General features: G+C 46.6%; 1 protein-coding gene across 11 annotated transcripts in view; it reads left to right on the top strand.

The window, feature by feature from the left end:
- The window catches only part of SLC41A3 (solute carrier family 41 member 3), a 33301-nt gene that overhangs the window by 8020 nt on the left and 10901 nt on the right, over positions 1-14380 (top strand). For 2 of the 11 annotated variants that reach the window (XM_035547045.2, XM_035547046.2), the window contains exons 2-6: positions 539-654; positions 818-1136; positions 11699-11806; positions 12634-12705; positions 13512-13656. In XM_035547045.2, the coding sequence (XP_035402938.1) occupies positions 846-1136; positions 11699-11806; positions 12634-12705; positions 13512-13656 (616 nt within the window). In that variant the 5' untranslated portion in view covers positions 539-654; positions 818-845. Of the gene's footprint in view, positions 1-8; positions 177-207; positions 371-530; positions 655-817; positions 1137-5983; positions 6179-10370; positions 10394-11698; positions 11807-12633; positions 12706-13511; positions 13657-14380 lie in introns of those variants that run through there. The other 9 variants (XM_050712828.1, XM_035547047.2, XM_050712831.1 and 6 more) reach the window with 9 other exon arrangements.

Below are 14380 nucleotides of genomic sequence, written 5' to 3' on the forward strand. Positions count from 1 at the left end.
ATGGGTCGGGGCTGGGGTTTGGGCAGCAGGGTTTGGTCCTGCAAATGGTCAACAGCAGGCAGGCAGCGTTAACCTCGGTGGGTGCTGGCGGGAGGCGATGGGGAACGATCTAGGCAGGCAGGATGAGGAATGGTGATGTGAAGAAGTGAGACAAGAGGAGAGGAAATGGGCGACTGGTAACAATTTTGCATGTTTATTTTTTCTCAGAGGATGCTGCTGGCAGGTTCTCTGTAGGTAGGTGAGTCACATACTGCGTGCATGTGTGGCAAAGGAGGTGACAGAGGAAGTGAAAGTGTTCAGATCGGACGGAAGATTAAAGAATTACCCTCTTATTGGGGAGCGATTGGCAGCTGGCTCTGTTACGCTAGGTGTGAGTTACACCTTTTGCTGGACTGCAGGATGCCAGGGTGTGAACTGCTCCTAGTCAGATCCTAAAAAGGGTTGGATTTTGTTGGGCTCCTCAGTTCTCATGACCCCCTTATGAGAACTGGTGGGTCCAGCATGCCAGCTGCCTGCAGCACCCTCCGCATCCTTTCAGGCATCCCCAGAGTAGGAGTCAGGATGCACGACGAGCACTCCAGTGTGAACGCAGGCCTGGGAAGAGAGATGCAGTAATGGAAGGAGAGATTGGTTTGACACAGTGCAAAACTGAAGGTAAACTAAGCACCAGCATCTGAGTCTAGCAGAGCATCTAGGGTTTTGGGGGTAGGTGGTGGTTTGCCTTCAGGTTAATGGAGTGGAGTTGCCAGGGTCACCAGTCCCTGACCCACCCAGCACCTCCTTTCGTCATCTCACTGATTCTGACTTTGTTTTTCAGAAAAACTCCTTGATTCAAGAAAGCCACCATGAAAGGTGAGGAGGCTCGGCAGAGGAGAAAAGAGGGCAGAACTAGAAATGGAGAGCGATCCAGGCACAAAGCAAAGAGCAAGGGTAAACACAGAGAGAGCAGACTTGGCAGCCAGGAGGCAGAGGATGTCTCTCTGCCCACACAGCAGAAGCTGTTGGCTGAGGAGAAGGCATCCATGGCAAAGTCACGGGAAGAGTCAGCCATCGCGATTTGCCTGCAGGTGCTCCTGCCGTACCTCCTAGCTGGGTTTGGCATGGTCTTGGCAGGCATGGTTTTGGATTATGTTCAGGTAAGGGAAAGGAACTGATCTGATGTACCTGGTATGGGATAGGTGGGAAACTTCAGAAGCAGGGGATTTGCTCTGGGGTTAGCAAGTAAAGGAAAACGTGCAGCAGTTTTGCATACTAACATGTCCTTCCAAGGCAGGTATTGTATAGCTGCTTTTGTGAAGCTCTCAGTAGACAGCATATGGTGTTTTTCTGGCCCTTTTTCTGTTTTGGATGTAATAGACACCATGGTGCTGAAGAATTTGCAAAGGAGCTGAGCCATCTAAGTAGGAAGGTGCAGTCCTGTGCAGTGGTCTTAACTTGGTCCCAAGAGGAGGATGGCTGAGTTGCAGCCCCAAGGGCTGTGGTGGCATAGTGCTTTTCTGCAGTAGGTACAGCTGTATTGCTCCTGGCTCTGGATGTGGCTCTAAATATCCCTGCATCCCCTGCAAAGAACCAACCCAGCACTGTTAACACTTCAAATATCCAGCCCAGCTCAGGCTGCGCCCCACATCCTTCTCTAAGGCCTTGTAGTAAATAACATAGGTCCTTGAGTCTTCAGTCTTCCAGTCTGACCTCTGTTTTTGTGACAGTCAGGACCAGACCTTGCCTCCCATGGCATAGCAATACAGAGCTTTAAAGCAGCAATGAACGCCTACTTTCAGATAGTTTAAAGCTGTAGTTAATTTACAGATTATAAATTGCTATGCCTTTGTACTCTTAAGTGACTCTTATTGCCGTGTGCCTTTTAGTTAACCTGTGTTATTTAACTAGCTAGCTGTTGGGTCAGACTGCCCTGAGTTATCAGATACAGTGACACTGAAACTGCTGTGCTTGTATTGATATAACTTTCACAAATCTGGAGGTGTGTACTTTTGCTATTAGCCCCAGGCTGATCTCCCTAAGATAGAAGAGCTATAGAGGCTTCAGTGTAGGAACAGAGTATCCTTAATTGACCTTAGCATGTGCTCAATACCCAGCAGAATGTCTGCTCCAGAAAATACCACTTCAAATCCAGAACCCCTTGTCAGACTACTTTTGTCTCATTAGACATTGTTCTGAGAGTCTTAAGCAGACACTTGACTTGCACAAGTTTGTGGTTTTCATTTTTATTTTTCAGAGTGTTCAGACCTGCTCGTTCCTATGGGTCTCTGAAATTAAATGCATGTTACTTCCCATAGTGAGGTATTAAAGTGAGAAATATATTGCAGATAGACTTACGATCTTGGAAGACTGTTTTTCTTTCAGTGTTTTTCCTTTAGAGTGTTGTTTTTTTTTTTTTTTTCTTTTTCTAGGAAGTATTGGGCCACTAATTTAAACAAAATGTGAAACAAACCTCTTACTCTTCTGAAACCACAAAAGTCTGGTTTCTGCTTTATGCAAATAAAGAGCTCACAAAGAACATTCACGTTAGTGCTTAGAGCCTGGGTAATGAAGCCATGCAACATCACATAAGAAAAATAGGCCTTTGGCAATTAGCAAAATGACTTTTCATGGGTAAGTGTGGACCACCTGAATGTGTCTCATTATGAAATCACTGCTGCTGGGAACTGCCCTTCCCTTAACCAGGCAGTCCTGCCCTCAGACCTGCTGCTGTTTCCGTGGGGCAACAGGAGATTCTGCAAGGCTTTGGGCCCCAGGCACTTGCAACTTGCTTGCTTTCAGCTCACCACTTACTCTCAGTCCCCCTCCCTTTCCTTTCCTAAAGTGGGGAACAGAGGAGCAAGGTAGGAAACAGGAATAATACACAGCTTGATCTGATGGAGAGCTAGCAGAGTCAGGAGTGCCGGTGCTTCAACAACCAGGACGTAGGGTCCCCAAAAGGCATTGCCCTTTGAGGGCTCTGAGATGTTAGACTAGCACTGTCTGCTGCTACTGGTGCTGTGTTGTAAGAGTGCTCATTGTATCCTTGTCCCTTCTTTGCAGGGATGATAAGGTACGTTTGAAACTGCATTCCTTGGCACTTGCTGTCTTTCTGTCCATTTTTTGAACTGCAGCAGTAGATGGAAGCCCTAGATCAGGATGAGGGCTCCAACAAAGAGGCTGTTTCTGCTTTGGCTGCTCCAGGGCAATGCTACCTGTTGGCTAATTTATGAGAGTAGGGGTATTGGTGTATTTATGTGCAGAGAAGGGCAGCAGAGCACTCACCAGGTTTTGCCACGAAGAATGCTACAGCCATGAGGTGCATTTTTTCCCCAACTAGTTATAATCTGTTTCCGGCTGCTTGGCAACGCTCTTCTTCTTCTCAGATGTGGTATGTCTCTTTGCCAACGAATACGATATATCTCTTTGCTAGGAAAATGTGACACATCTCTTTGCTGGCAATAATGGCATGAGACTTTATCAGAGACTCCTTAAATGCATAACAAAATGACCCAGTGTACACGCACAGGTGCCCTGAACCAATTACCTTTCTGTACACTGATTCATCGGTCGAAGGCTTTTTATGGTGCTTGCTTAGAAACAGAGAGAGCTGAAGCATGATAAACTTGTAACCCCTGCCAGGTTGAAGCTTTAGAACAGGATGTGTTGTTGCTGTGTTTTTAATGTCATTTGAGTCATTCAAGCTTATTGATATTTCCTTTACATTAATGTTGCTGCCTGTCAGCGGTCCTGTTGATGGATGTGGTGATATAAGGTATGCATGTTATCAGACGTTAAAAAGCATGTAGCTGCTGCCCAGAGCTTGTTCTTTATTCTTTTTTGCTTGAAGCCTCTGAGTTTCTAACCAGAACTGCGCCTTCTTGCCATTGCTGCCCAGTTCCTGGCTGGTATAAAGAGGTCAGATGATGTGTGGTTATTACAGGATTTTTATTAACCTCCCTCTTCCAGCTATTGTGGACTTTTTTCCAGTTAGATTAGCTGAAATATACTCCCTTTTTAGCTTTCAGCTAACCGGACTATTGTTAGGTGAAAGAGGTGGACATGTACACACCAAGCTATCTGGGAGTGGAGGAGGCTCTAGGGGCTGTCCCAAAATACTAACCTAGAAAGGACGGAGTTTCCCATTTTGTAGCTAGGGCTCTTGTTTTCCACCCTGCTGTGCTTACAGAGAGATGCGTTGTGCCGCCTCAGCCCACTAGGCTTGGTACTTTGCTGTGTGTGATACCAGACCAAAAGACATGCACCATCCAAATGGCTGAGAATGTCCTTAGTTCTCCGTTTATCTACAAGGCAGAAGTATGCCTTGTTCTGTCCAGCCTTGCTAATGCACGTAGCTGCAGGCTGGGAACCAAGTCACGGGGGCAGAGTCCACAAGCCATTAATCTTTACATCTCTTTGCAGAGAGCGTCAGGGAGGTTGATTAGTACAACAGGTATTAGTAAGTCAGTGCAGTTCAAACATTGAATTTGAACTGGATTGGGAAACTTGGATCTTTCATGCCTAGCACTGAACGCTTTCTTTCACTCATTTCTTTCAGTAGGGCATAGCTGGGCTTGAACGTACGGTTGAATAGTGAAAAAGCCCAGCTGCCAACCTGCTAAGCCAATCCTATACTCTTTCATCCTAAATTGAGTTTTTAAAGCCTTTTCACCCTCTGTTCTAGTTAGTTTTGCCCAAATTAATTATTGTAAAGGAGCCCCAGCAGAATACCCAGACTTCCCTCCCCTCGTGCTTGACTTTGAGCTGAGTAGTTCACTGCAGTCTTTATTGAGCAGGATATAAATTCTTTGTATGTGGCTGTGATGCAGCTCTGGTTCTTGGGCTTGTGTCAGCTGTTTGACCAGGGAGACTTCGGGGTGAGACCCCCTCTCTAAGTGACGGTATCTTCCTGGGAGTATGCAGAAGCAGGGTGTTTTGCTCTAGGACAGGAAGGGAGACCAGCTCACGGCATGCCCTGGAAATATTCGTCCTTTCTCTCCTTTGCCTGTGGAGTAGCGAGATTACGGAGCTACCTTAAATAAGCTCTGGCTATGACTCTTATCTTGGCCTTTGCAAACTAGCAGAAAGTTGAAGTGATGACAGCAGATAAGGGTGTTCGCTTTTGAAGCTTATTGGCTGGTTCTCTAGATTTTTTTTCCCCCTTGAAAGCCAGTCATTCAGAGGTATAGCTGGCACAGAGCGATCGTTACATCCTGTTGAGACCATGGAGGGGACGAGAGGGGCCAGGGTCTAGAAGGGCAGATCTTCTCTCACCAGCTGGCTTAACTGTCACTTGCCCGGGGATGGAAGCTGCATAATATAGTCAGCCGGCAGAAACGTCGACTCATGTTTTCCTTGACCTTTCTTCACCTTGGAGGAGAGCAAAACGGATCCTGGCTGTTAACTCCCCACCTCCTCGGCCTTGGGACAGCGAGAAAAGTTCAACGTTGCTTATGGTGGGAGTGAGGGAAGTGGGGCCGGCTCGCAGCAGGCTTATATATTAAACCATCGTATCAAAGGCAAGCCGCAGTCTGACAAGAAATGTAACCTGAGGAGAAAGGACACTAGTGCGTTTGAGCACGCTGAAGGATTCTTGCATGACCTGTCACTCTTTCAGTGCTGTAGCCTGAGCAGGTCTTACTGGTTTTTACCGAGCTGGTGGGAGCTGAATGGGGTGTGGGCTCGTTTCTATTCGTCCACGGACATCTCTACAATCTTCTTTTATCTTTTATAATTCCCCCCTGGATATAACTCGGAGAAATAGTGTCCGTCGGGTTTGCTGCCACCTGGGCTCAACCCAGCTGAACCAATTTTGGAGGATACCCTTGCTGCAACCCTCTGGACGCGCTCCTAGGAGGAGGAGAAGATAAAACGATTTGGCATCATTGTTGTAGTTTAAGGAAAAGCGTATTTCTTTTGACTTCGGAGTGAGCTACCAGGAGGATCTGTGTGATGACCTGATCTCCCTCCACTTGTGCTGCTGAGCATGGGGTAACGGTGTTCGACCATGGTGGTCACCCAGTTAGAACTGGAGCTGTGCTTTCATGGCCAGAAGCTGCGTGGTTTCACCTGCAAGTTGACTAGGTCAGCCAGTGGATTTCTCCCAGAGACCTCGTTCTCCATTGCTTCCCAGATTTTCGTGCCCTTCCTTCTGGCTGGCTTGGGCATGGTAGCTGCTGGCCTCTTGATGGATGTTGTTCAAGTAGGTACATGTGGTTAGGCAGCTTCAGTAGTGAGGGGGTGGGCTGCTTCCCTGACCTTGAGTATTTGTGGTTTGCTGTGTTTAATGCGTGTGGTCCTGGTAGCCGGTCAGCCAAATGGCTGTGGGCTTTTCCTGTGCTAGAGAGATGCTGTCTGTCTTCTTAAGATCAGTGCATGGGCTCCTTGCGAAGTGGGACAGCGGCTTTCAGAGGGGCTGCCTGACGCCACTCTTGATGCTTTAGACTGGGTGCTCACTGTACTGCATCCAGCTAAACACTTTGGTGATGACTGCTATGAAGCAGCTGGGATCAGGCTGCAGTGTATTCCCCTGTTGCATGATATTCTTTCTTCAAAAATGTCGGATAAAGAGATCTAGGTCAGGGTCGTTACTACCTACCCGTTTCACTTGGAGGCAAGTTTATATGTTTTCAGTTCTTTGCAAACAACCTAATGTAATCTTTGGTCTAGAAGGTATTTAGATACTGTGATGAGACGCGTGCCAGCATGAAAAGATAAGCATTGCCTACAAACTTAGTGCTTCTTGGCCAGATTCTGAGGTGGGTGTAAATTTGGAGTAACTTCCATCGACTTCCAAGCAGTTGTGCTGGATTTACACCTTTGTGCCCACAGCCAGAATCTATCCCATCTGTCTTTCCTTTGTACCAGTGGCACAAATAGAAATGCAAAATTTGATCTAGTTTGGGCATCTAATGCCAGTGGATTTACAAATCAAAAGGCTGGCAGAGTTTCCCAGGGATATATCCTGCAGTCTGAGCTCACTGGAGTACATTAGATTCTCTGGCATTCGTACCACAGCAGGATCTAAATATGGACACTTGAGTGTTTGGAAGGACAATACCTTGCTGTTTTTTTCTTGCACTGGAAAAAACAAAGAAGGCAGCAAAGTTGAATAAAGGGGAATATGAGGAATATCAAAGAAGGGTTAACTGGAGTGCACAGCTGTTGCTATGCTGTGTTTGTTGTCTCCACCTTGTTGTGCAGCGCTCAGGCACAGACCTGTCTTGCAGCATTACAGAAGTTCTCAAACTACCCAAGATGTTATGTTAATATTTAGCAGTTATCTTTGGCCAGATACCTCCGAGAAGTATAAAGATATCATACGTACCCGTTCCGTACCCTTGGCAGGTGAATAGGTCTTTGTTTAAAACAAATCCAATGCACTTGCTGAGAAGCGGACTCTGTTAAAGAATGTGACTGTAGCAAAACTGATGGAAAACACAGTCCTTGTGTACCTACATTGCACGTGTCTTTTAAAATACCAGAGCACGGTCTACTTTGCTCACTTTGCAGTATTTGCTCACTAGACTCTTAGAAATGGGGTCATGCATGAAGCATAATAATAGGAAGTATATTTTTTGGTGAAGGTGTTTCCAACTATACTAAAATAGAAGCCATCAGCTCCCAGAGGAGGGAGCTAGTGCATTGAGAATCCCAGCCAGCATCGGGGAGATGTTATTGAGGTAAGCTGACATGATGTCAACAACCCTCTTTTTAAAAACAAAATCGGTAGTTGGAAAAATCCAGGGATTTTAGCCTTTAAGGATTCGGATTGTTTTTCTGTGCCTTTTTGTCTGTGAGCTGCTTATTTTCAGCTTTTTTTCCTGCAGCATGAGAACTAGAAACTCGGTGTCCTGTCCAACTAAAATCTGAGACTTGGTTTGCTTGCATGCGGCCATGTATTGTGAGACTCATGGTGGCAATCATGAGGGCTCACACTGCAGAGACTACATTTTTTTCTAGTCCAGGAGTCTGTGATTTGCCCATTTTTCAGGGGATCATCTGACCGAGGAATGCTTTGCACGATGTGTAGTTGCTACAAAACATTCTTAGAAAACTCCAGGTCTACCTTTGACAGGGAGATGTGTGGACAAGCTCCAAGATGGTATCTAAAGCATACATGTGAGTTTAATGGTGCTGCTTTGTTTTGTTACTTAGAAATACAGTGGCTCTGCTGGGAGTCTGGCTGTTTCTATAATTTGCAGAGCTGATATTGTTATAAACTGTAGAGCCTAGTGGACAGTGCTTATTTGTGTCCATCAAACTTTACAGGACTTCAGCAATTTCTGATCCATCAAATCAAGAGGGATCTGTCCAGCCCAGTTGACATCAAACTCAAACTTGGGTCTCTCATACTGTAAAAGGATGCCCAAAGCAATAGCCATTTGCCTTTTTCTCTTCTTAGGAGCACAGATGATGGATGCAGCCTCTGTGAAGAACCAAGATCACTGCAAGGGTCTTTTCTTGCTGAACGATCCCGCTTCAGCCTCCACTCCAGTGAGCCCTGGCCGGCTGGTCGGTCTGGATTCCAGGCTGGCTGGCATTGCTGGGGAGGCACAAACCTTGTGGGACCCCGTCAGTGTCTGGCCCACTGTTTTACAGTAAGGTGAAGAATCAGGTTGAAGCTGGACGATCAGATTTCAAACCAGAGAGTTCAGAAGGAGAGCTTCCCTTTCATTCTCCCCTTCCACACCACTGCAACGTGACACAGTCCAAACAGAAGTCACAGACATAAGATATTTCTATCCTTTGTTGATAGAAGCCCATGGGATGATTAACATTGAAAGGGATTTTGAATTGGCTTGGGTTTTACAATCCAGGATCTTTTGATCTTTCTGTTGACTTGTTCACGGCAATGGAAAACCTGTGAGGTTTCTTAGCTGCTGCTGTGGGAGGATGGAGGGGTAACAGAGGACGTGGCTGGGATTATGAGGACAGCACAGTGTGGGATGGTGCGGTTAGGCTGGAACTGGAGAGTCAGTCTCAGTACATCACAGCCTCTTTTCCCCTCTGGGACCCCATGAGCAGATCCAACTGCCATGGGGATCATAGGATCAGGTGGGCCAGCTGCAGTGGATCATAGGGTGTCCAAATTCTTCAGTGCCGTGCTTTGCGAGTTATGGCTCTAACTCCATTATGGGTGCGTGAAGTGGGAAAAAGTTACTTTCTCCCTCGGTTTCCTTGTGTGGATTTGATCTGGGCCAGTTTTCACCTCAGAGGACAGAGATGCCTGCTTGACTCCATCCAGCTGTCCTTGTTCTGGCAGCTCCTTGCCTGAACAGCCCTAACCCACCACATCCACCTGCTCCTTCTCCTGGCAGTCCTGCGTAGCAGTGGCACGGGGACCATCCATTTATTCTGCATTTCTGCAGTCTCTAACACAGTGGAATCCTGACTGCTGTGGTATGAATTAGTGTGAATCTGTCCTCAGGCTCTTGGTGAGTCACTAATGAGACTCAAATGGAAGCAATTAAATCAGCTTTGTTTTTATTAGTACAGTTGTGTGATTTTTTTATTAGTTGTTCAAAGCTTTTCAGTGGAATTATATATAAGCCAGTGTCCCAAAAAAATCATACCTCACATGCTAAACCTTCCTTTATGATGGCTTGAGACCTGTAAAATCCACCATTAACGCAAGGATTGGAGCATACATTGATACAACAAAGTCCTATCTGCCAAAGGTGACCTACGTGTAAAATATAAACAGTTGAGTTTGTCTCTTTCTTCATAGTTATGTCTTTTTATGTGCAAAATGTGCAAGGTCTTACATACGAATGCCTGCACATTTGTGTATTTTAAATGGTTGGGCTTTTTTACATTGCGGCTAAGAGCTATTTTTTCTCCTCTTTCTTTTGAAGGTGTCAAAGATGGGTTTGGATCTTTTTTTATTCTTAATTAAAGAGATAGGAGAGAGGGCAATTTGAGTCTTTAAGAGATGTCCGCCCCTTTTCTCAGGTATTTAAGTTCCATGTTAACAAATCCAAACAAAATTGCAGTGTACCAAATAAGGTGACTCTTCTTGTGTTGTCTGTTACTTACTCACAGTAGGTAACTTTTAACATTTTGAAATGTGCCAGGTTCCAGATCAGCGGTGCCAGGAAATAAGCCTCCTCATATTGATAATAACGTTTTGCCTATTATCTGCACCCCTGAGGGGTGTCTTGCACCACGTGCTCGGGGCTGGCTCTCCCCCTCTATCATTCATATTGACTCAGAAGGAAGCTGTTAAGTCTTCCCAGCAGACAGCCACACCACCGGCTTCCCACAGCTTCTCAGGGCACAGCCAGAGCAAAACACCGAGCCGTTACACCCTGTGTATGTTTCCCAACAGGCTGAATGGTGAATGTGTTGACATCTATTGAGTCTGTCTCACCTCCCGGATATTCAGGTTTACAAAATCCCAAGGGATGTGGAGAAGGTAGGCAGAGGTCTGTTCATATTTGTCCTCTAGCACAAGAATTCAGGACCACCATATGAAACTCACCAGTGACAAGTTCAGAATTAATGAAAGTTCACGTGATGTGTAGCTAAGCTGTGGAAATTTTTGCCCCAGGATGGCACATGGGCTGGAGGGGGTAGATTGCACGAGTACATGAAAGAGAAATCCTTCCAGCAGCGCTAAGTGCACAGAAGCCCCTCCAGCTCAGGACCCTGTGGCAGATAATTGTAGGCTGGAGAATTATCCTGTATGCTTGTCGTGTTTATGGGTGCTTATTTTATACATCTGAATTTGACCAGTGATAGAGGTAAGAATAAATTAGATGGATCTTCAGTCACTGCAGCTGCTATTTTTTCTTGTATTCTGCTCTTAGATGTTAGGTTGGCTGATTTTACTTCACAGTGAGCTGCTCTGCTCTGCAGTTTCATTCTGATGTGAGCCTCTCTGGCTACAGCGTGACTTTGCAACATCCTTGTACGCACAGGGGGTAAATGAATTATATTGAAAGGCACCGCGTGGTAGATACACTAGAGAAGATGTGTGTTAATCAACAGAGTTTAAGGTTTCAGATCATCTCCAGCGTTGCAGCTGATTCAAGAACTTTGTATAGTTCAGCTTCAGAGGAGCAATGATGATGAAGATTCTGGCCCAGCAGTTCAGGCTTATGGGATATCTTAATTCAAAATCCTTTTTCCAGCTGTGCTGGGAGTGTGCTTGGTAACAGGAAGATTTAGGAACTGCCTGCGGAGAAGAGATACAAAAAAGTCTTTCAGTCCCACCACCAGTCTTAGATGCTTAGTGTGAGATTTGGTAAAGAAAGACAGGCGTGACTTTTTGTTGTTAGATCATTTCCAGACCTTTGTGTTTGTTCTCATGAGTCAGGATAGCAACAGGAGTTCCTGTGTCTAGTGTCAGTATAGAGGATGGAGGGCGTGCTGCATTTCATTTGGCTTGTGAACCTTAATAATTTCTGGTGGTGTTGGCTAATGCTAAAAGGTACATTTTAAGTTGTGACTTTCCAAAACCTGCTGCTGCCTTTAGGAAGGTTTCTACACTGTTAGGATAGTGCTTTGTTGTACATGAGATCAGAAAGTATCCTGCAAGCTAAAAATTGCCTACTTCACTCCCGAAGTGCAACCAGCCTCGGGCAGAATCTGCCCACATGTGCCTAGAAAATACCTGTAGAGCAGGGGCCGAGTTGGGAACCTGCTCTGCTCTGAAGCAACAGCATTGCAGTGGTCGGCATCACAAACTGAGTTTTTTTCTTTTGTTTTCTCCCTTTAGCACTGGGCTGTGTTTCAGACAATTACAGAAGTTTTTATCCTGGTTCCTGCCTTGGTTGGCCTGAAGGGTAATCTTGAGATGACGCTGGCATCCAGGCTCTCTACTGCTGTGAGTGTTAACAAGGCGGTGGTAGTGGGAGGGAAGGAGTTAGCAGGAGGCATCAAGAGATTCTGCTTTTATGTAACTACTCTGTGTATGAGACAAGCCAGTTTCTGCTAAGTAGAAATTAGCGGTGTGTGAGTGTTAAAATAATGCATTTGCCCTCATTTTATAAATGGAACAGAGAATTTCTGTCTGCTCTTTGAATGTGAATTAATCCCTGTGAGGCCAGTTGCTCCTATCTAGGGCCTGGTGACACATGAAGGAGACAGAGCCAGGGATCCAGAGCTATCAGCTTTGGGACTGGATTGCTTTTCTGCGGCTACTGACCCTTGAGAGAACCAGGGCTTCCCAGCAATTCCATCTTGGGGGGAGTAGCCTGAGGCTTCTTGGGACCTGCATTAGCTTTTGTTTCTCTGGATGTGATATCTCAGCAAGGTTTCCTATCTCCATAAGCAGTTCTGTTTGCTTTCAGCTGTTTGGGAGAAATTAGAGCTTAACAGAGCAATTTAGGGGGCCAGAAAGAGGAAAAACAGTTTAATTTGTCCAGCGTATGGTCTGCATGAGATTTGGTGGATGTGCTCACTTGGTCTTAAGGTGGGTGCCCTACAATGCCTCTGCACTTCCTTGTGAGCTTCTGATGCCCCTGGGGTGCTGGTTGGGAGCACATTAGAGATGTCTCAAGAGGGGAGTGCAGGGAAGGCTGGGAGATGCTGACTTGTCCTTGTTTCTCTGGCTTTTAGTGGCCCCTTTCCCACAGGGGCCAGATGAAATTGCCTTCAGCAGCCACCTTTGCCACGGGGACAGGTTTTCAGGGTGTCTCTTTTGATTCCTAGGCTAACACTGGACAGATGGATGATGCTCAGAAGCAATGGAAAATGGCCACGTGCAATTTAGCCCTTATCCAGGTGAGTCACTCCAGCTGGGAGGGGCAAAAAGTCCTTTTCTCTTGCTATTCTGTAGTCTGACGGCATCTGTTCCCAGCAGTTCTGGATCCAGAGCTATTGATTCGGGGCAGATATTCTCAACAGAGCCAAGCAAAGCCTTGACGTCCAGTAAAGCTCTGTGTAGCTCTGGAGCTTGTAGTTCATCAGCAAAACAGATCTAGACATACGTTGCCTTTGTGGACAAACAGAAGTAATGAAAGAAACTCCTTTTGCAGGGGGAGCGGCAGCACAGTCCCTGTTTCACAACAGCCCCCAGCTAAAGCCTGTCGTTTACAGGCAGAGTTTGGGAATCAGCCTGGGGCAGGAGGGGAGAGATGGGAGAAACAAACTCTTTCTGCTTGTTAAAATCCAGCAACTAGCCGAGAAGGTTGCACATGGCAAGGCTGAAGGGCTTGCAACATGTGTCTGTGTGCTTTCCCTTATCTCCTTCCACAGCTTTCAGCTTGGTAGGAGTGCTGTGTTGATGGGAAGCCCATTTTTGTGTTGACCGGGGCTATTCCTTCACTGATGGACTCAGTGTCCTTTGCTAAAGTGTTATCTGCCCTTTGCAGGCCTCCAGAGTTTTTCTCCAAACTTTGTCAGGATTTTTTTTTTTTAATGTAGCAGAGCCTTACAGGGATGCTGCTTAAATACACAAGCAATCAGCATCTCTGCAAGGGTTTGCTTTTTGCCCTCCTAGCTGTGCAGAAATGCTGCAGTCACATGGAGCCAGGACTGCCTGGGAGCAGATGTGGCTGATTGCTCACCAGCTGTCTTTTGGACCCTAGGTCCAGGCCACCGTGGTGGGACTTCTGGCTGCCGTTGCTGCTGTGATCCTGGGAGCCATCTCCAAGGGCTCTGTGGAGCTGAGCCAGGCTGCTGTGCTGTGTGCCAGCAGCGTGACCACGGCCTTCATAGCTGCGCTTGCTCTTGGTGAGTTGTTTTAGTTCCTCCTCAGATTAAATGCGCGGTACTCAGGTGCAGAAAAACCTCTCCCCTCTGCCAGGGAGGCCCAGCTGAAATCCTTTTCGTTTGGCATGGGGATGAGGAGTGGAGGGAGCATTAGTCCCGTGTCCACTGCTTCACTCCTGCTCCTCGTCCTTGCTTCTCTTCTCCCAGGATCTGCTGTTTGCTGGGCACTTGGCATCAACAGCAGCAATCAAAATGTCCCATGTTACCTGACTTCCACAAAAAATGCCACATAACATGGGTGGATGTATATGCAGACGCACACACTTTCTCCATTCAGCTTGGGTGACGTATTAGCCATCCACACTGTCCCTTTCGTAGGGGAGGATTAGCTGATGCCTTGCACAAAGCAGGGTATTGAGAGTCTGTTTGCTAGCAGACAACTCCAGGCCGTGCTCAAGATGGACACCAGAGGATTGGGGCTGTCCCTGTGCCTTACCCGCTCTGAGCCCTGGCTCTTCCTGTTTGCAAGGCAAACACCATGGGGTGGACAGGCAGGAGCTGCTCTGTGACAACTGAGGAGGAACATTTTGTAGGTCTGCCATGTGAGGGCAGCATGATACCCTGAATAGAGGGAGCTGGCAGAGTTGGATATAACAAGTTTTCTAAGTGAAAGGAACGAGTCGGAGCAAGTGCATATCCTGAAGCTGGAGTCAAAGGGTGATCGTAGATGCCTTTGATGAAGAAC

Source organism: Cygnus atratus, chromosome 10 (assembly GCF_013377495.2).
Source record: "Cygnus atratus isolate AKBS03 ecotype Queensland, Australia chromosome 10, CAtr_DNAZoo_HiC_assembly, whole genome shotgun sequence".
Classification (NCBI taxonomy): Eukaryota; Metazoa; Chordata; class Aves; order Anseriformes; family Anatidae; genus Cygnus; species Cygnus atratus.